This window comes from Diabrotica undecimpunctata, chromosome 8 (genome assembly GCF_040954645.1).
Source record: "Diabrotica undecimpunctata isolate CICGRU chromosome 8, icDiaUnde3, whole genome shotgun sequence".
Taxonomy (NCBI): Eukaryota; Metazoa; Arthropoda; class Insecta; order Coleoptera; family Chrysomelidae; genus Diabrotica; species Diabrotica undecimpunctata.
Window position 1 is genome coordinate 68,423,863 of NC_092810.1, and position 23,439 is coordinate 68,447,301.

A 23,439-nucleotide genomic window follows, 5' to 3' on the forward strand; every position below is an offset into this window, starting at 1 on the left:
ACGTTTGTCTGCAAATGATTTAAAACAATTAAATATTAATGTTTTTTCATTAACTGTTAAAGGACCAATTTTTCGGCGTTTACACGGCACTTCCAAATTTTCCATAACACTAGTATACACAATAAACTGCACCTTGCAACTGAAGTACCTACTTTTAGTGAACTGTTAAGAATTTTGAATACGCCACTTGGACCTTCCTACAAAATGGAAAAACCCACTATCACATTTTCTGTGGAATAAGTTTAGAAGGTAATTATCTAGTCAATTACTGTCGTAGATTCCTAGAATTAAAGAATTAAATGTTTGATTGTTGAAACCCTTACTTCGTGGAATGCACTCATTTCAGATAAAATAAAACGTTTTATTTTATCTAAAGAATTAAACTTTATTTTGCAAATAGGCAAAGAATTAAACTTTATTTTGCAAATAGATAAAATAAAACGTTTTATTTTATCTAAAGAATTAAACTTTATTTTGCAAATAGGTAGGTATTTATTAAACTTTTATTGGTTATATATAACCAATAAAATAAACATCTTACATTTCTTGCAAATTCATTAGTACCTGTTAACCTCCATCACTCCGACACTGGCAACCTTATTTAGGGATTAGTAACCCTCACAACTATTGTATTCTATTCTGCTCCAACCTTTATACCTGGTGGTCATACTCAATTTAAAATTGTTTTCCTATATACTTCTGTAAACTTGTTGACAAATATCTGTTTTTCATTGAGTCACCCGTATCAACAGTTTAGGGATTTGCATACGTAATTTATTGTTTTATTACTCTCTCATACATAAAAATACACTATAGTAGTTTTCCCTACGATAAAACCGGTCTTCTTTGCCGTTCGCGAGAGTTCAGGGGTCAGCACAGGTCAACATCCGTCCGCTTCGAAGAGAATCCAGAACTAACGGATGTTTGATATAAATAGCGGAATTTTCATTGTGTGAGTTAGTCTGTCTGAATAATGTATCGAGTTTTGAAATGTAACGCGCGTATTGTCGGGAGTATAAATTGTAATAAATGTTGTAAATAAATTATATAATTATAATGTGAAATAAATTAGTGTTATATTGTACAAATAAAGACTTTAAATAAACTACACTTCATCTAATTTAGTTAACGATGTACGTCATCGGCGTCATAGCGTGTGACGTCACATGATACCAACACGAAATATTTAGGGTGTAGGTGTGTTCTTTTTTAGAATCACTTTACCGAGTACACTGGCATTACAGCCACTAGACATATTTTATTATATACGCGTAGAACTAATATTTAAAAGTTTCTATTAATGTTAACTTAAAGAAATACACAATAATATGTTTCATTTAATTTGTATAAATGCATTATAAAGCATTTTTATCAAGAACATTTGTTCGGAACACACTGTAACTGTAATTGAACGAAGGTAAAATTTTGGCATAAATTGGTAACACCTATTTGACAGTTGCGGTGTTGACACTTTTTGTACTTTATTATTTTAAATCTTAAAGTGAATACCTCTTGTTTTATATTTTTAACTATTTAATAAAATCTGTTCTTTTTAGAACAAAATTAGTGTGTTTTATTTCAAAAATGTCTTGTAAGAATTTAAGTAGTCGTTGTAAAGAGTATATTAATAATTATGTGACCTATTTGATTTAAAATGGATTCAGGATTTTTTTATACTTTGGCAACTATGTCAACTTCAATCTCTGACGTATATAATGACGTAAATCGTTATCTAAATTAGATGGACTGTAAGTGTTTATTTAAAAACATTTTTATAATAAATAAAGTTAATAAATTAGACTAATAAAGTCAGTTCAGTAACAAGATCTTTATCATCATTTCCTACGATAGTACGTTTCTTTCGTTCAAACATTTTTTCATTTATGACATGACGATAATTATATAAAAATGTATTTGCAGAAGGAGTCTGTCGATCTGGATACACCAACCTATATTCTCTTCTTGCAGCTTGCTTGTTTTTATTATTTTTTACATAAATTGAGAAATATCTACTTTTTTATCTGCAGTATAACCCATTTCGGTATGAGGACTGACAGTTTATAATAAATTAATAATTGTTTCATTTTGAAATGTCAGTTGCATAGCCACCTTTCGTTACCCTTTTGTAGTACCATATGCCATTAGGGAACAAAACTAATGCTACGCAATGTTATATATTGGTAATAAGGAAATGCAGGGCTACTCAAAACTATAAATAAATACAGGGTGTCCCATTTGAAATGTTAAAGATGCATTTTATTGGGCACTCCCTGTATAGAAAATTTGGTCTGTTGCTACATTGTTGGTCGGTACAGATAAAATAATACAACTTTTATTTGAAATTTTTTTTTGTATTCCCGAAATTAAGGAAAATAAGTGGGGGTCAAAATATAATGAGAAACCCGGTACATAGATATCAATATCGATATAAAGTTTTTATCAAGGAATATTTTCATAAACATAACAAAAAATACATAAAGTATAAATCCATCTGTTTATACTGATAAAATCGTAGTAAGGAGCATTGCATTTAAAGATAGTCTAGTAACGTTACAAATGCTGTATCTTCATCTTCTTGTAACGAGAAAAATATTTGTTTTTTCCCATTTATTTAAAAAAAATTATTTGATTCTTGTCTTCCCCCATGTTTTACTAATTTTCTTTTAAAAATTGTTGACACTCGAGTATTTCTTATTTCCCATTATTGCAAACATTTCTTTCTCAGATATAGATATGAGTAGTTCTTTCCAAAAGCAAATTGTATGAATTTAATTATTAATTTGAACACATATTAAAATAAGATGAACCTAAAAGTACAAGCTGACGTAGACAAAGGAAGACCAAAATAAGATGTCGAGCAAGGATGCTAAACTAGGCTGAAGCTGTTACTAAAATACGTAGATTTATAAACTTTTCGTAAGACGGTAGGCACGTAGTTATTGCAACAGTAGCCGATTGCGATATTTTACTTGAACTATTTTTATTTTTGAAAAGGCAGACTCACACAAGTATTTTGATTCGAATATTCCTCTTAACTAAAGAGCTATTTGTTTCAAACGCGAATATTTGTCTTCGGATATGAAAAAAAAGTTTGATATTTCAATAGCACATTTTTCATCTTCACAACGTAAAGGATAAGAGATGATAGTTACGATATTTGTCAGTTTTTTTACATCACATAAGCGTCTGTCAAACTTACTTTGAATATTTCTTAACTGTCTCGTAATAATCATAATTTTATTGAGAACTTGCCCTAGTTTTCAAAGCTGAAACATCCTTTCTGTTTTATTCAATAGCTTCATTTTGTTAATAAAACTATTTATGGCGCTAATCATGTCGATGAAGGTTTTAGTTTTACCTTGTAGCTCCAGGTTAAGGATATTCAAATGATTCGTCATTTGTGCCATTTTTCGTTTTTAAGTATCTCAGTATAGTCAACTCGTTCATGTAGAAAAGACATGATTTCAGGTAGTATTTCCTGGAATATTTCTAAAAAATTTTCGCAGTTCAATCATCCTACGTTTGTAGAAGTAAATCAGTGTGGTTAGCAGACTCGCTAGCTTTCAACTGCATTTCAAAGAGGCGTCATTGCAAGCTGGGCGCACGGATTAAATTCAATATATTTGTGAAAATGTCCGTCATATTATTCATAGTTAGTATTTTTGAACATAGAACTTGCTGAAGAGTGATGCAATGGAATGAAAAAGAAACGATGGGATTACTTGACACAATGCAACAAATTCATTTTTATTGCCAATTATGAATTATGAATGGTGCTACATCTGTTGTAATGTACACGAGTTTGTAAATCATATTGTTTTATAAAATTTAGAAAAGCTGTGTAAATATCTTCTCCGCGAGTTTTTTACTTCAGATGTTATATAATTAAATCTGTTAATAATCCTTCTTTAGCCGACATATCAAGAAATACCACCCGGAGGAAAATACATAACTGCGCAGTATCAGTAATATCGGTGGAATCATCAAACTGTAAAGAAAAGTATATAGATTCCATAATCACTTTCAGTTGTGATTAAAAAATCTTTACTCATGATCTCCATTCATCTGGTTGGATAGTTGGATAGGATAACTGAATCTCTTTGATAGCAGATAATCTGTGTTTCATTTTTGAAGGCATCAAATAATCCATTATCCACTTCAATAAATGATTTTTTCACTACGGTTACGTCTTCGAAAGGTTTCTTGTGCGGTGCCAGTATGTAGGAAATTTTAAAAGACGCGATTGTTGCACCTGCTGATTGTTTGGCTGGTCTAGAGAAGATGGATTGCTCTCCCTTCAAACTACTTTTTAGATCTTGCAATTTTCTCACTCTTAAGTCACTCTTCGGTGGAAAATCATTTTCATAATTTTTATGCAGGGTTTTATAATGACTTTCCAAGTTCCCGGGTTTGGGCAGTTAAACCTAAGATCGACAAATGAGGTAAACGCACTTATCTTTGAACATATCAAACATAATTTATTCCTCCCAATCACTATTAAAATGGTAAGTTTTACTTTCACCGACCTCATTTTGCGTTTTAAATATTGCTATGTTACATAGAACTTGTACTTAACTTAATAAAGACTAACATAATGCTTCGTCGCTGCAGTTTATTAAATATGAAACAGCCATTCGAGAACAATCGGTAACATTCGCCGAACGTCGCGCAGTCGCATTGCCTCAGAAGTCTGAAATATTTTGACCAGGGCTTGATAAATTTTGATTTCTTTCGTGATCGACTGCAGAAGCTGTCACGATCGACCGTTTGGGCACCGCTGATGTTGAATAACTGGAGCAAAATCTAGGCCTATAAAAACTAACACTGTATCGAGAAAGATCGGAAAGGTGGAATCTGAACAAATTTGAAATATATATAAATGGAAGAGAAGTTAAAATGTGGATCATAAATCTGCTGAATAGATCAACATTGTACGACACGCAATATCACACTCCAATTCGAAAAATAAGCCACAATCTACCAAAACAGATACAACATTTTTGAATAATTATTTCACATATCCCTAGAAAATTAACTACTTATTAAAATTGGCAAAAGAAATATATAAAGAATCTTACTATGTGATCTCGGTGGAAGTGGAGGTGCTTCTTCTAAAGTGCCACTTTCTGGCCAAGAGTTCCGTAAATGAGGACTATCCGTAGGAGTCATTGACATAGCATGTCTTAAAAGCCGAGGAGAAGGTGGCTTTGTTAAGGATCTTTCTCTTGAATGTGTTGGTTTAGGTGGAAGAGGTAGATCTCCCGATTCAGAATCCCTAAAAACAGAATAAAGATTTACTTAAATACAAATATAGCTTTTTATTACCTGACTAACCTTGACTTCATTGACGGTAAACTGGCACTATTGTATTCTAGCGGTCCTCTGGTGGGAGTTCGTAATTCTGCAAAACTAGTGTTACTGAATCCTTGAGACCGAGGTCTGCATTCCCTTTGTGGTATAGGAGGTGCGATAGGTGCAATTGGCATGGGTAATGATAGATTCTCTCTGTTCAAACTAGGTCTTTCATTATCCTAAAAACGGTTACGTAATAAATTAATACTAAAGCTTTCATAAAGTTTTAAGTCCCTACTCAAAATTACTGTCTTCAAATTCAGTGAAACCGGAAAGAAACTTATATTTGAAAAAAATTATTTTGAAAAATAGTATTATGGAATATTAAATTTGTATAAGATTAAGAAGTATAAACCCACAATAAGGTTACACAGATTGGGATGACCGCGGCATTGTGTTAAAGTTTGAACATACCATAAAGAATCATTTATTCTTTTCGTTAAAAGTAATAACGAAAAACCCGTTTCTATTTATGTTTGCCCCTAAAATTCCTCGTCTCAATATAAAAATTAGTAAAAGAAAAGTTTCGTTTTTACTACTACAACTGGTCATAAAATATTTCTTTCTAGTATCTAAACCGCTTGAAAATTTATTAGAAATTAATATCTACCAAAAAGTGGGTCAGTAAGGTTTATTTTTTTTGGGAACTCTTAAAATGACAATAAATATTTCAGTTTTATTGTTTTACATTTTCTTCGTAAATGTATTAAAAAAAATGGCTTTTTTCTGGAATTATAAACCACTGTTTGGAACGTTAAAGTTCGTAACAAGTGCTAAAAATATTAATTTTAGATTGGAGCGGCGTTTGATTATTCCGTTTTCGGTTCCCGTGTGGAACAGTTCATCGCGGCATTGTACAATCAATCGCATCTCAACTCGAGCACTCTCTCGGCAACCTCACAGTGTAATTTCAATAATTTCGCAAATTGTACGCGTAATTAATATTTTTTATACGACGCATATAACCTATTAATGTCGTAAAAATCATCAAAATATGTAAAAATCAGTGGCAACTAAATCATGAGGCAGTATGAAGTAATTGCTAAAATCCAAACAAGATAAGACAGTAGGCTGCGAAAACAATGCAGTAAAACACTCCAACTAACCTATATTGTATAGTTAATTTGTTGTCAAATTGAGTGAATAGCTTTATTATTTCAATAAAGTGGTGCGTGGTATATCTACAAATTCAAAAATTCGTCAGTTAACGATTTAAATTATTGCCTCAATAAAACAATCCGTGAAGTCCTGTATTCCTAAAACTACAGTGAGGAATATACTTAGTTAAGCATTTTGGGGAAACAGCAAGTATATTACATAAAAAAGGTACAAGACCAGATCGTCCAAAACTAGTTTCTGGTAGGAAAAGGAGAATATTACTAAAAGCTTGCAAGAAAGGTCTAAGAAGTACTCGTCAAGTTACAGCTGAATGGCATCATGAAAATATAAATCGGAAATCGAATTCAGGATTCAGCCTAAATCTGTGCTTTCTAAACGTTGCAAAGCAAGCAGACGACAAATACATGGCGGCATGGGGATTTATAATTGTATCCACGTCATGCCAATTTCTCTAGATACAAATCCCTTCGTGAAAACGATTTCCTAATTTTCCATACTAGAGTAAAATAATAAAACTAAAATAGACGGATTAGGTTTAATTTAGTTACAGCATATCAAAATTCGCTAATATGCATATTTCAGCCTTTTGGCTTCTACAGAGAGAACTCGTGGCAAACTCTAAACTCATATCGCTCTGAAGAAGCTAGGAGGCTGAAATATGCATATCAGCGAATGGTGGTACGCTGTTACGAAATCAAACCGAAACAGTCTATTTTGTCTGTCGCAAGTAAATACATATATCACGATGAAAATTTTATAATGTTGAATTACAGGTAAAGCCAATTTTAACAGCAAAACAAAAGCAAGCTAGGCTCGGTGTAGGCAAAATCTAAACGTTCTTGGTCGCTAGAAGATTGGCCCCGAGTAATTTTTAGTGACGAATCAAAATGCGACGTATGTAGGTGATTACTAAGCATGATGCTTTTCACAAGGATTGTTTGAAACGGAGATTAAAATTTCCTAAAAGAGGGATAATTTGGGGTTGTATGATAGTTTCTGAGTTAATGAACTTATTGAGGTTACTTATCGTAAATCATGTGACATATCGACAAATACTTCAAAACAGACTACCACCAAGCATTGTGAGATTAAATGTTGACGAGAATTATATTCTTCAGCAGGATGGAGCGGCCTGTCATAATGCCAGAACCACAAAAAACTGGTCAGAAAATCACAATATAAACGTCCGTTCTTGATCTTCGAACAGTCCTGACCTAAATATCATTGAAACAGTATGGCATAAAATGAAACAGACACTAAGGAACAACCCACAGCAGACATAATACGAACTTAAAGCTAAAATACAGCTCATTTGGAATAAATTTATCAATGAACAGTACAGATCCTTAGTCGAGTCAATGCCCAACCGTATTCGAATGGTCATCAAGAATAAGAACGATGCTAATCCGTTTTAAAAATGAATATTCGTGCTATATCCCAATATTTAGTTGCCATCAAAATGAACATTTTTATTATTAGTTAGTTCGGTTATAGTAAGTATTGTTACGATAAATATCCTGGCCTAAAAATAACTGTAAAATATATGATGACTGATTCTAATATGTTTTAGATTATACGAGACCTTTCGACCATAAACCCCAAGTAATAAAAAACTGGTTCCATTCGAATCTTCCGGAATTAGGCCTGTCCATTCGAGGCGAAACCAGGTCAATTGAGGTCAACATCCATTCAGTTCTAGAGCAGCTGTTTTCGTATAAATATGAGGGAACTTTTATTTTGAAAACAGTTAATAAAGAAGAGTCGCGCTCGCGATATTATTGTTACGCTCGCCTACTAATAAATTATTGTATATGTAGTGATAAATAAACTTATATAAATTATCGTGCCTTTTAATAAATTAAAGTAGGAACAATATAATAAATTAGTAAAGACATTATAAATTAAAGACATAACAATTAATAAATTCACAACAAATGGTGGCAGAAGTGGGATCGAACATAAATTAGACTTATAATAATAATACAAGTGAATATTTATAAATTGTGAAAATGACGACGATTTATGAGCTGACAGTGACTAATTTAAGAAGACATCTTGAAGACAGAGAATTAGCTTCTACCGGAAAAAAGGCTGAGTTAGTCCAACGACTAAAGAACGCTTTGCTAGAAGAAGGACTAGATCCAGAGACTTATATATTTGAAGATGCTGTCCTCTCGTCGATTTCGAAAGTTTCTGGTGACATCGCATCATTAGAGAACAAAGTTTCTGGCGATATTTCGAAAGTTTCCGGCGACATCGCATCATTAGAGAACAAAGTTTCCGGTGACATCGCATCATTAGAGAACAAAGTTTCCGGTGACATCGCATCATTGGAGAACAAAGTTTCTGGCGATATTTCGAAAGTTTCCGGCGACATCGCCTCATTAGAAAACAAAGTTTCTAACAATATTTCTTCTCTGGAAAGTAAAGTTTCTGCTAACATCTCTAAAGTCACTTCTGAGATGTCTGCTCTTGACGATAGAGTGTCTTCATTAAAAAACCAAGTTGCTGCCGATATGTTGGCCTTCGAAGAAAAGATATGGAAAGAGATGGAAAGGAAGATGGAGGAAACAGGGACAGCAGAGAGAGGAAACAATCCAATTACAGCAGAGACAAAAGAAGACGAGACGAAATGTAAGTTGGAAACACGGCCGAAATTTGAAGGAAGTGGAGGTTCTGTCCATGTGAAAGTCCCAACTTTCGATGAAAAATCGTCATGGAACAACTACATGAAACAGTTCGAATCAGCCGCAAGAGCAAATGGATGGTCTGAAAAAGAAAAGGCTGTAAACCTGACTATCGCTCTTCGAGGAGATGCCTTAGATGTGCTTCAGACCATAGCCGTAGAGGAGACCGATGATTTCGAACAACTGAAGAAGAGATTAAATATGCGATATGGCCACGAACATTTGGAGCATGTATATCAGTCACAGCTTAAAAATCGTAGACAGAAGAAAGATGAGGCTCTTCAAGAATATGAGGTAGATATTGCCAGATTAGTACGATATGCTTATCCAACAGCTCCCGAAGACATGATGGAAAAATTGGCCGTTCAAACGTTTATTGATGGTCTTCGTGATCATGAAATGCAGAGAACACTGCGATTAGCTCGTCACAAGACGCTGGTTGATGTCCTATCCGCCGCCCTCGAATACGAGTCAGCTACGCAGGCCTCTGGCGGGTACAGTAAAGTTAGGACTGTAAAAGAGGAAGGAGATGAAGATAAACTTGACCAGCTCGTTAATATGATGAAAAGCATGACATACAAGAAAACGAAGACCATCAGATGCTGGAATTGTGGCGAAATAGGACACGTACGAAGCTCCTGTAAGCACCCTAGGTACGACGCAAATCAAGAAACTCACCATCAGGAAAACTAGAACGGGTCAGCCTTAGGGGGGCAGCTTCGACCCAAAACTTTTCCAAAGACCCTCTCATACTAATAGCTTCTTTGAAATGTCGTGAAGATAGTGTATATGTAGATGGAGACATAAATGGTAAAAAGCATACGTTGTTGGTGGATACCGGAGCGACCAGAACCATTATACGCCCGACAGTTATAAACAGCCGGAAGAAACTGTTACCAACGAGGTTACGACTTCGGACCGCTATAGGTGAAAATGCCAACATTCATGGAGAAATCCAGGTACAATTGGGAATTGGGGCAGAAAAGTTTGTCCATACTGTTATAGTTGCTGACATCGAAGAGGATGTTATATTAGGAATGGACGTAATGAATATGCATGGATTCCAATTGGATTTTAAGAATAAGGTAATCAAAGTTGGCAACGAGGAGGTATTTCTTCATCCACATAATGACAACACTGTGCAAGCAGCCATTACAGAAGATACAGTCGTGCCTGCGAGAAGCGAAACGATCATAGTAGCGCGACTACAGGGAATTGTAGACGAAGGGAGACCTGTTATGATGGAGCCTTGGAACCACGACGATGAGGTTGGCCGTGGAATCATAATTGGAAAGGAATTGGTGACTTCGGCTAAAGAAATTCCTGTGAGACTTATCAATGTCAACGACTACCCAGTGACCATAAAGAAAGAGAGGGAACTTGTGTACCTGTGACATCCATAATTCGTCAGGCGACAACATCTGATAATTCCAACGACAAATTCGACCAAATGGTTGCAGTTGCAGGACAGTCTCTAAATCAGATGGAGAAAAGGAAATTAAGGGAATTTCTTCGGCAGTATCGTGATATTTTCGTACCGAAAGGAGGAAAGACGGGAAGAACTACCGTTGTTAAGCATAAAATTGATACTGGTAATGCTAAGCCAATTCGTCAAACAGCTCGACGATTACCACAGGCGAAGAGTGAGGAAGCTGAAACGATTGTTCAGGAAATGAAGAAAGACGGGGTGATAGAACCTTCTACGAGTCCATGGGTCTCTCCGGTGGTCCTGGTTAAGAAGAAAGACGGAACGACGAGGTTCTGTGTGGATTACCGTTTGCTGAACAACGTTACCAAGAAAGATAGTTATCCTCTGCCTCGGATCGATGACACATTGGACACATTGGCTGGAAGTAAATTGTTTTCTACTTTAGATTTGAAGTCTGGATACTGGCAGGTAGAAATGGACCCAGTCGATAAAGAAAAGTCAGCCTTCACCACAGGATCTGGATTGTGGCAATTCAACGTTATGCCATTTGGACTTTGTAATGCTCCTGCGACATTTGAGAGGCTTATGAAAAATGTGTTGAGAGGGTTATCTTGGAAAACATGCCTGGTTTATTTAGATGACATAATCGTCTTGGGGGAGACATTCGAAGATCATTTGAGGAATTTAGAAAACGTTTTTAATCGACTTAAAGCTGCCCAATTGATGCTAAACCCCAAGAAGTGCCAGCTATTTCAAGGTAAAGTCAATTATCTGGGTCATATAGTCAGTAAAGAAGGAGTGGCCGTGGATAAGGGAAAAATCGATTCCATTAAGGAATGGCCAAAACCAACTGACAAACATCAAGTGAGAAGTTTTCTTGGACTATGTACTTACTACCGGAGGTTTATTAAGAAGTTTGCAGATATCGCTAAGCCATTAACGCGACTTACAGAGGAAGCAAGAGAATACCGCTGGGATATAGACTGCCAAAATGCCTTTGAAACGTTGAAAAAGCATTTAATAACAGCACCAATTTTGGGATATCCACTGCCAGAAGGAGAGTTCATCTTAGATACGGATGCAAGTAACGTGGGAATTGGAGGAGTGCTGTCTCAGATTCAAGGAGGACAGGAACGAGTCCTCGGATATTTTAGTAAAGTCCTTTCAAAACCTGAGCGGAATTATTGCGTCACGAGAAGAGAACTTCTAGCAGTAGTTAAATCAGTAGAGCACTTCTATCAATACCTCTATGGCAGAAAGTTTCTAATCCGAACCGACCATGCCGCCCTTAAGTGGTTAATGCAGTTTAAGAATCCAGAGGGTCAGATAGCCAGGTGGATCGAACGACTCCAAGAATACGATTTTAAGATTGAGCACCGGGCCGGAGTTAGCCACAGAAACGCTGATTCTCTTTCCAGAAGGCCATGCCCAGCAGAGTGTTCCCACTGCAACAAAACGGAATCCAAGGAAGCAGCAGTGCTAAGAACGACGATGGTCAACGACGACTGGACGCCTACTAAGATAAGGGAAGAACAAGAGAGAGATCCAGTTATACAGAAAATCCGAAAATGGAAAGAGGAAAACCGTCGACCACCTTGGCAGGAAATATCAAACCTATGCTCAGTAGTTAAGACGTATTGGGCCCAGTGGGACTCATTTATCATCGAAGATGGCTTGCTCAAACGAGTCCTGGAAAATGATGACGGTTCAGAGAAGAGAAGACAGTTGGTGATCCCAAAGAGCAGAATAGCCGAAGTACTTCGTCAGTTACACGACAGTCCATCGGGAGGGCATTTTGGTGTAAGGAAAACCCTTCAGCGAATTCGGGAACGGTTTTATTGGATGAACAGTTCCGACGATGTAAAAGACTGGTGTAAGAAATGTACTATTTGTGCCACGAGTAACGGGCCTTACCGAAAAAGGAGAGCTCCTATGAGACAATATAATGTTGGAAGCCCGTTTGAAAGAATAGCTTTGGACATCGCTGGGCCATTTCCAGAAAGTGAAAAGGGAGGCAAGTACATGCTGGTAGTAATGGATTACTTCACTAAGTGGGTCGAGATTTACGCACTTCCAGACCAGAAGGCCGCCACCGTTGCAAATAAGTTGATCCAAGAATATATCAGCCGATTTGGAGTGCCTTTGGAGATCCATAGTGACCAAGGCAGGAACTTCGAAAGCGATCTATTCCAAGGAATATGTGATAGACTAGGCATGAAGAAAACAAGAACTACCGCGTATAATCCGCAATCGGATGGTATGGTAGAACGAATGAATAGGACAGTTGGCAAGTATTTGACAAAGATGGTGTCCGATCATCAGCGAGACTGGGACCAATACCTTCCGTTCTTCACAATGGCCTACAGATCTGCTGTTAACGAATCAACAGGCCAGACACCAGCCAAAGTCCTATTCGGACGCGAAATGCGACTACCTTGTGATCTAGAGTTTGGGTGTCGACCTGGAGAAGATGTAGCAGGTGAAGATTATGTGATCGAATTACGAAGAAGAATGGACGATGTACATGAGTTGGTCCGTTCCCACCTTCAGATCGCTAGCGACCGAATGAAGAAACGGTACGATACACAAGCCGAAAAGGGTTGCTTTAAGAAGAACGACAAAGTCTGGCTGTATAATCCCAAGAAGCGGAAAGGTTGTTCTCCCAAATTGCAGCAGTTTTGGGAAGGTCCATACCTTATCATGGAGAAGATCAACGATGTCATCTACCGAATAAGCAAGATTCCGAGGGGAAAGCCGATGATAGTACACCATAACCGGTTGGCGTCTTTCGAAGGTGACCACAACGTAGATGAAGAAGTGGAAGTAAACCAAGTCCACGATGTGTCTGACCTCACGTTTGAGGAATTCATGGGTGCCTATGGAGGTACCGGTAAAGCGAGACATGGTGTTACCACTGAAGGAAAGCAAGATCTACTCGCGCTCCCCGTTGACTACTCGCTGGCCCTTACCATCCCGGCCAGTATCAAAGACGCACCAGGGTTGGCATCCGTCTTTCGAAGGAAGTTTGGACGAGTTGCAGAACTTCAATGCCAGGTGCCAGCTCCCGGTAAAACCTTGAAACTCCAAGAGGCATCACGTTACCTTTTCTACCTGGTAACAAAAGACACTGCCCGTGACCAACCTATCTACCGAGATGTATGGGAAGCCTTACTTCAATTGAGAGAGCACGTACTAGAGTCCGACGTGCAAAAGTTAGCCATGCCAAAGTTGGAGTGCCGCCAATTAGATTGGAGGGTTATCCGAAATATGGTGGAGGAGATCTTTAAAGACACCGAAGTCCAGGTGTTAATCTGTTGCAATCCGCATAGTTACTGGTGTGGAGAGAAAACCGTCCCTTGTCATTTTTATACAACTGGAAGTTGTAAAAGAGGGTCCAGTTGCCGATACCAGCATACCGTTCCAGTTCTAGTCCCGACAAGGTTCCAGGAGGAACCATCTTTTAAGAGGGGGGCAATGTTACGATAAATATCCTGGCCTAAAAATAACTGTAAAATATATGATGACTGATTCTAATATGTTTTAGATTATACGAGACCTTTCGACCATAAACCCCAAGTAATAAAAAACTGGTTCCATTCGAATCTTCCGGAATTAGGCTTGTCCATTCGAGGCGAAACCAGGTCAATTGAGGTCAACATCCATTCCGTTCTAGAGCAGCTGTTTTCGTATAAATATGAGGGAACTTTTATTTTGAAAACAGTTAATAAAGAAGAGTCGCGCTCGCGATATTATTGTTACGCTCGCCTACTAATAAATTATTGTATATGTAGTGATAAATAAACTTATATAAATTATCGTGCCTTTTAATAAATTAAAGTAGGAACAATATAATAAATTAGTAAAGACATTATAAATTAAAGACATAACAATTAATAAATTCACAACAGTATATTTTGTTTTATGTTGTTGATTGAATCTATATTAGTAGTAATTAACTAATTACATAGTATTACATTAACCGTAAACTATCTGAATTATGCATGTATTTTAGTTTGTCCCAATACATAGTTGTTAAGGCTCGTACACTTAAAAAGATACACAATACATACAGATATATACGGAGAAGCTGCCTACTCCCAAAATTAGATATTGCACATTAAGAAAATTATAAATTTCAGTATATCATATTGAAATTATTTTGTAATTTTTTACTTACCGCCGGCTTTGTATATATATTGTCGTATTCTGCTGTATGTTGTTCTACTAAATGTCCATAATTTCCGCTAGAGCCGGAAGATCTATTGCTACCATTTTCCATTAATAATCTTTTATCTGTGGGCACAGGTGGAAGAGGAGTACTAAAAAATTATTTTTTTTATTACTTATTATAATTTTTTCATTGCCAATTATAAAAATAAGTTCTTGTAGCTTATTTTTTACGTTTTTAATAGTGACTTTTTTAAATTATATTTTTTATAACACATAAATAAGCATCCCGAAAAAATTCAGAAAACTTACATAACACGTACCGATGTTCACTGTTTTTAAGGCGTTTCAGTAATGTACTTGTTAAAAATGGAGGACGGCCATTTATCTTTAGTCTACCTCATGGATGAACAAAATACATATCACTTCATAACATAATCTAAGCTAAATAGAAGGAAAACGAAATTTGGGTGCCTCACAGATGGGGTACAAAATGAATTGGCTGCATCACAGATGAGCTCTTTAAGGTCAAGGTGATCTCCAATCTTTATAGAGCGGCACAATAATACAAAGAAAAAGGAGGGGACAATTGAATAATTTATACGATAAGAATCTGGGATTTCCAGAAAGTATTGGTTTATATAATAATATAATCGCACTCTTACCAAATAAGCTATTCTTCTATATCACAAGGTATTGACCAATTCTATCAAAACTCTAAGGGGAAATTGACTCATCTCAGATAGGCACGGAATCAAAAGAATCGTGCTCTTTCTCTCTTATCGAGACCTAGGTGACCTGAAACGCTGAAGTATCTCCCACAAATTTTCTTACGTATCTGGACGTGAAAACAGTACCGATCTTTGCATGATCTTATTCAGATGTTCACAGTTTTCCAGTCTAGTTTTTTAAATATATTCTCGAGATTTGGTTTAACAGTTTTGGTGACATAGTGTCTCTATGTCTGACTTTCTGGTTTATTTTAATTGACTCAGTTTGTTCCATAAGCCTGACAGATTCTGTTGCTTTGTCGTATATATTAGATATTACATCTATATATCTACAATCAATTCTTCCATTCTGTAAGGTATTTATTATTGCTCAATGCTCTACTGTATCGAATACTTTCTCAAGATCCACGAATGCAACATACATGAGTAGGTATGTGATACTGATTTGCATTTTCGATTAATAGTTTCATAGCTATGAGGTTTTCAGTTGTACTAAATCCCTTTCTGAATCCAGCTTAGTTCCTATGACTGGTGGTTGTCTAATTTTGAAGTTAACATCGTTGTTAAAATTTTAGTTAGTAGTTTATGCAAAACAGTAAGGTTATGGATCTGTAATTATTTAATTCTTTGTCCTTCCCTTTTTCCATAAATAAAATGAGTGATAAATATGGATAAAATTAAAATGAACAATATTAATGAAAATCTACGCATGATAGGAGAATACTTATCAATGCCAAAATGAGATAGCAAAGATTATAACACAATTCGAGGATTCGTTGAATGTTGAGTAAAAAGGAATAGAGAAAGATGACCAAAATGACAAACCATTTCTGTGAGGGAATTAATTAAATATATACAAAAATTAAAGAAGATTACACATAGAACTAAACACCGAGGAAGATAATGTTTAAAAACTTAAATATCTATCATTACCTTAAATACCTTTGGTGGCTTATAACTAAGACGTAACGATGACTACTTACTTTACGATACTATTAGTGGATTGTTGATTAAAGGCGCCAAGGCTTTCTTTCAACTGTATAAATCTTTCTAATAATCGCTGATGAAGTGGTTGGACGCTTTGAGGCGCCAATTTTCCATGCAAAATTAACCCTTCTTCAATGACCTAAAAATACAATATTTAAGATAAAATTATTAAAAGAAATATTATTTATAATATATTTCATTTTCCGCCATATTAAAGGCCACACACAGTTGGACAACAAGTTTTAATCTTTGATACAAAAGCTTTCATATTTACAAAAACGTTTTGTATTGTTGTTTTATCAATGGAATTCCATAAATAGTCTTCCTTTTTTTTATCCCTTCAAAAACATTATAAAATATCGTTTTTTAAGCCAAAAATGCCTAACACATTATAACTATTTAGTGTATTATTAACTCAGTTTTATTTATATTTGTAAGGCTGTTCAGTGATAACTTCAATAGGTGAAAAAAGTTTGAAAATGGTTTACTTAAATAAAACAAGAAATAACGGGCGAATACTAAATGAGGAAGCTCTGATTGAGATATACTATACGAACAGTAGTATACTACAATATCACGGAAGATGTTAGGTAAAAACACTAAAAATGCATAAGTTTCATCACTAAAAAATGCAGATACTTCAAGAGCTCTAAGACGATGATTTTAATAGGAGATACAGTCTTTTGAGGATAATACAGTCTTGTGAAATTCAGTTGAATATTTGTTTCAACGATAAATGTTCATTTTTTAATAGATAAATATCCAAACCCTATTAGCGAACAGCACACACAACGTCCGTCCAGAAAAAATTATGTAGGTTGGTGTTTCTCCCAAAATGCGATTGTTGGGCGTTTAAATATTGAAAAAAACTGGACGTCTACCATGCTTGAAGATATTGTTGATCCTCTTAGAACTGTCGAGCTAGAAACTTAAATGGATGTAGAAGGTAATTAGTTTTATAGCAAAATATTTTTATATTTCCAGCAGGACGGTGTTCCACCTCATTATTCTCTTTTTGTCGACAGTGCTTAAAGGAAAGATAAGATCTAAATAGAATAAATATTGAATCCAAATAGATAGATATATAATAAATAGAATAGATGAATTTTAAAGACGAAATATAGTAGCATTACATTCAGCTTCACCTGAAGTTTTTCAAAATGTATGTGAGGAGTTAGGAAACAGATTTTTTATTGCTTAGAGCAAACTGGATATTTTGAACATTCATTCAGTCAGTGCGTAAGTACGTTTTTTATATTTGATGTTTTTTTCTCTTAGTTCTGAAAGTAAAATGGCTAAAATCGAACGTGTAGCGGGTAGACTAAATTTCCAAAATGGAACGGTGCTAATTAGTCGTCTAACGATTTCAAAAAAGAAGGCTCAATAAAATAATGTTTATTTACATAGTAACTTTAAAACCATTAATCACAGTGAAAGTAAGTTCTAATTAGTTCTGTAACTTTCGAACACGATTTTTTGGTAGCCACTAATAATTAATTAATTAATAGATTAGGCTGCCATAGTAGAGAAATTTAAACACCGTTTATATAATGTGTCACTCGACTCTCCTTCCCTTAAAATTATAAAATAACATTTGTTACGAGATTAAACTTTGAGGGCTAAAAATATTTACTAAAAGTCTCCCCCTTGAATACAAAATTGAACTGTATTTGAGATTTTCATATTATATATATATATATATATATATATATATATATATATATATATATATATATATATATATATATATATATATATATATATGTATATATATGTTACGAGCAATGTCCGAAATTGGACAATTCTAACATTGTACGGAAAATCTTGTCCACTTCTAGCATTGTACCCCTTTACTGTACAATCTCCGAAATAGACATAATCGTCGGACTTTGTATAAAAGAATTGCTGTACAATGTTCGAATTTCAATAAGTAGCCATTCGTCAAAGTTTGGGAAAATATGACAGATATCGATTCACAAACATCTTCCCTATATTTTGGTATAGTGATGTACCTATCTCTTGAAGCTTTAAAATGTTTCACTCACATTATTACTCTATTGCAGAACAAATTCTTATTATTTATAGTTTAGTTTGACACAGCCTTTTATCACATTGACGATTCGAAAAAGAAGAACTCTATACATAAATAGAAAATATCAAAACAAGAAATGTTCGATTTTTGATTTGGTGTGTCGCTTGTCAATAATACTCGATTCGAATCGATGAACGTTTCGATAATCATTTTTAATTTTGATCATTTCGGACATTGTACAGTTTGGGGTACAATGCTAGAAGTGGACAATAATTTTCGTACTATGCTAGGATTGTCCAATTTCGGGCTTTGCTAGTAACATATATATACAATTATATAATTATATGTATGTAAAATAAAAATGGTAAATACTTAAATAGATTAAAAATATATAAATAATGAAATATCTTACCCTTGTGGCATTTATAATCAATTCTCTTAAATTTTCGGCATAAACTTTATGTTCCGGATACAGTTTTACAAATTCTTTAGTGAAAAAAGCCTGTTGATATTTACTTATTCCTCCCTGTACATTTGCATCAATTATGCCTTGTAATCTCATAGTGAACGGATTCAAGTTTCGTTTATGATCCGTAGAATGAATCGTTATCAGTTGTCTCAATTCATTTTCTACATTTCGCATAGTTTCACAGGCATATTGCACTGGAGGAATCTCATCACTTTGCCGGTTGACCACTTCGAACCATCTTAAGATGCCTGGAAGAGGATTACTTATTTCGAGAATAGTTCTTTCTATCCATAGAGTCTGAAAAATAAATATATATTGCTTTAACATCTAGTACATACGAATATTGTTTTACATGAGATAAAATCCGTAAAGCTATACATTTTAACAACACCAAAATTTCAAGACAATTCATAGCAACGAAAGGATCATTGGCATATAAATTAGATATTGATAGCTTCTTCTTCTTGGTGTGCTTATTTGTGACGACTGTTGGCGATCATCATAGCAATCTTTATTTTGTCTGCCGCAGCGCGGAAAAGTTGCACATATGTTGTGTTGAACCCGAATTTAAGGTTCTTCAACCAGGATATTCTTGTTCTTCCTGGATCTCGCTTTCCAAATATTGTTTCTTCTTCATTCTTCTGAGGATCTCCCCATTTGTGACTCAGTCAGACCAGTCAATACTTAAGTATTCTCGGATATAGCCAACATTTCCAATGCTTCCAATCTTCTGCACATATCTTCGTTCAAGGTCCACGATTCAACACCATAAAAAGGACAGAGAAGTATCGCAGCATCGCACCATTTTTACTTTGATGCCAAAAGAAATGTTGTGGCTCTTGAAGAAGGCCTTCATCCAGTTGAAGTTTTATTAATGAAGAGTTGTCCTTCTGTATGACCGTCTAGTATTTCATTAATAAATCTCAAAAGGTTGCAATAACCGCTGAATTATTACCGCAAATTATGTCTTCTCTCCAAATGTATTCTGATCCAGAAAACAATTACTATCATTGGAAAGTAGACATATTCTTCACAGTAGATAATTTACTATTAATATTAATACTGCTTGTTCACAATTTATTCAGCACGCGATTTACAAGTCATGTAGTGTCACGAAATGACAATGAACCAAAGATTTCAAGCACTTCAGAAATCGACAAAAAATAATGTTGCACGCGGTAAGTCATTACACAACTTAATGATTATTAAAAAAATTAATATTAAATTCTCTAAATATGTTTAATTATACAACGATTCTGCCTTGACACCAAATTAATAAAACTACAGGGTAGCTGCACAGTGTCAGATAGCAATCTATATTTGAAAATATTAAGTGTATTTAAATAATTTACCTTAATCTCATTATCTTTATCGATGATTCCTTTATGTACTGGACGGTCACATTGAAATCGTCGAACGTCGTTGTAATGATAATATCTGGCAATTTTTTCTGGAATATCCGACGCCAATGTTATAGCATTTGGTTCTGTGATAGGTTTTACGTTACATATTTGAATATCTAAAAATCCTGTTAAGGAAATATATATTAAAAATAATTTTTAACTGTTCTATATCGAATTCTTTTTTCTCGAAATTTGCATTAAAATTAAATTGACGAGAGCTTGTTACTGGTGATACAAAACTTGAGATGAGATGATATTAGAGTCAGACAGTGTTAGTAGTCAGTTTCAAACTTAATAAAATAGAATAGAAATATGCCTTATTGTCACTGAAAATTGTACAATTGTATGTACAAAGTTTACAAAAACAAAGAAAAATAACAATAACAATTGAAAATTTACTGAAATTACATAAATCATCAATATCACAAAATAAAAGATAGTAAAATACACAATCCATTTCAAAATTTAAATAAATTGCAAATTGCTTAAGAAATCCTTACGAACTAATAAGTTTAAGTTGCTGCATGTGATACCCAAATATATATAAAAATACCTTAGTTACTTGTACATAAAGGTACTGTAATTTCTTAATTTAAGAAACTCTTCTACTGAATAATATGGTCTTTTACGGAACTTAAGGAAAGAAGTTGCAGATTTAAGTTGCAAAGGGAGATGGTTGCATATTTTTTTGCCGAATACAATATAGATTTCTTTACTAACTCAGTGGATGGGATAGGTAAATACATATCAAAGGTTGAATTTCTGGTGGAGTAGTCATGATTAGGTCTTGCTGGAAAAAACATGGTGTTTACGAATTCAGTTTCTGCAATGTGTTATTCTACTGAGCTCAAAAAGATACCGTATTCCTCTTTTTTGTAATTTAAAAATAACATCAGGTTGGGCAGCTGTACTAGAACCCCAAAAAGGAAGACTATATCGAAGATGAGTCTCGAACAAAGAAAATATGTGATTTTGGAAAATGCTAAATTGATTTCCTTCGAAACAGATCTTATTGCATAGCAGGCTGAGACTAGTTTCTTACTTAACAAGTAAGTAACGATATGAATGGATCATTTAAGGTGTCTATAAAAATACCAAGAAATTTTACATAATCACCGATACCAACCTGGCTGTTATTAAGAGCGTAGGCGCAAAATTTCGGGCCAATGCTTTTTAAATGCATTCATTTTTTTCGAATTCTGAGAAAACTAATAAGTATTTTTTTAAAATTTAAACGCAGAATGAAAGAATACATTATTACTGAGGGCCGAAAGTCTCTGAAAACTTCTATAATGTTTATTTTAATAAGTCACAGGGGTGAAAAAAAGAGAAAATTTACTGTGATTTTTAATTTCAAATATCTCATTAAAAAAACGTTTTGTTTATTCTAAGGGACTTTCGGCCCTCGGTAACAATGTAATCTTGCATTCTGCGTTTAAATTTTTCAAAAATATTTGTTGGTTTTCTCAGGATTCGAAAAAAATGAATACATTTAAAAAGCATTGGTCCGAAATTTTGCGCCTACGCTCTTAAGAAACAAGGGTTGAAGAGCTCCTTTATAGGATAATACTGTCTTATCCACGTTAAAAGAGAGTCAATTAGAGTCGGACCAGGTTTTTATTTTAAGTAGATCAGAAGTTATAATTGCATGAAGAGTTGCAATATTAAAGTTCCCTCAGGTAATACTGGTATTATTAGGAAAAAGAAAATTTTTTCCATCGATTTTTAAGTTAGTGATGTCATTTATAAAGGTAAGGAAAAGTAGAGGACCCAATACTGAACCTTGTGGTACTCCACAAGTAACCACAAGTCCACTTTTGTGACCAGAGTCAGTATCATTTGCTCTAACTAGTTGTTTCCTATTCCTCAAGTAAGATTGAAACCAATTCAACGAAATGCCTCGAATTCCGTAGAAATTTAGTTTTTTTTATCAAAATGTGATTTACGCAATCAAGAGCTTTGGCATAGTCAGAAAAAACAGTGGCAGTGTAAAGATTAATGTTTAGTGCTTGATAGACTTAGTGATAAAACGTTATTTTCAACGGGAAAGGACACAAGTCGGGCTTTTATAAGTCTCTCAATAATTTTGGATAGGACCGGTAGTAAGGCAATAGGTCTATAGTTTCAGACATTCGATTTTTCACCACCCTTATGAAGAGGAATAATAATGGCTGTCTTTAGACACTCTGGAAATATACATTTTTCAAAGGAATTATTAATTAGTGAGACCAGGACTTCCAACACATTTTTTGGGAGATTTAAGAAAATTTTTAAGGATAGTCCATCAGTATTAACTGGTCTTATAAAGAATGAATTCGAGACCTTTTTTCAATTGGAGATAGGAAATAGGATCTTGTTGTGGTAAAATAGTTGACGTTATATTTTTACTCACATTAACGAAGTATTCATTTAGATTGTCAGGGTTTGCAATTAAAGTAAATGCCTTATTGAAAATACAGACAAGCCTATCCAAAAAATCACTGAAAATATAGTCCACGTCCACAGAGGGAAAGTACCAACCAGAAGTCAAGCACAAATTTTGGAATTTATGAAAATTAAATGTTTGAACACAACGTAATGTATCCTCGGCGTAGAGATGTCGTTTTTATGTAGTATGTCAAAAACTCTACTCATGTGGTACTCTTCTACTTTGATATTATCTACTATATAATAAATATCTATAGTTTAGATATAAAACATCGAAAATAAATGTTAATATTATTTCCCTCAAGCTTTGGGTTTTTATACGACTTCAGGTTAAGGAGTTCTTCTTATATCTTGAAACACAAAAGTTTTAAACTATTGTAGAGAGCTTTCATTCGCTCCTTGCGTACACTTTCCGGATTATTTCTGATATATGTACTTCTTTCAGGCGTTTGTAATTCTTGCTGTACTTGTAAATTTTCTCAGTATATGGTTTTCTTACCATCTACTTTTTATGCTTATATTCAGGTCTCCTCAACGGTATTTCTGACGTTTTCGCTAATTTATTTTCACGGCTTCTTGAACAATGTCAATATCGTTCAGGTTGGACCGGTATGAAAATGAGAAACTGCGCTGGTT

At 34.6% G+C, this 23,439-nt stretch overlaps 1 protein-coding gene across 2 annotated transcripts in view; it reads right to left on the reverse strand.

Moving 5' to 3' along the window:
• Nucleotides 1–23,439, reverse strand: part of spg (dedicator of cytokinesis spg) — a 255,921-nt gene that overhangs the window by 15,923 nt on the left and 216,559 nt on the right. For both annotated transcript variants that reach the window (XM_072540448.1, XM_072540447.1), the window contains 6 exons: nt 20,326–20,492; nt 18,917–19,270; nt 16,469–16,611; nt 14,765–14,906; nt 5,335–5,531; nt 5,079–5,275 (listed from right to left, as the gene is read on the reverse strand). In XM_072540448.1, coding sequence (XP_072396549.1) covers nt 5,079–5,275; nt 5,335–5,531; nt 14,765–14,906; nt 16,469–16,611; nt 18,917–19,270; nt 20,326–20,492 — 1,200 coding nt within the window. The remainder of the gene's footprint in view (nt 1–5,078; nt 5,276–5,334; nt 5,532–14,764; nt 14,907–16,468; nt 16,612–18,916; nt 19,271–20,325; nt 20,493–23,439) is intronic.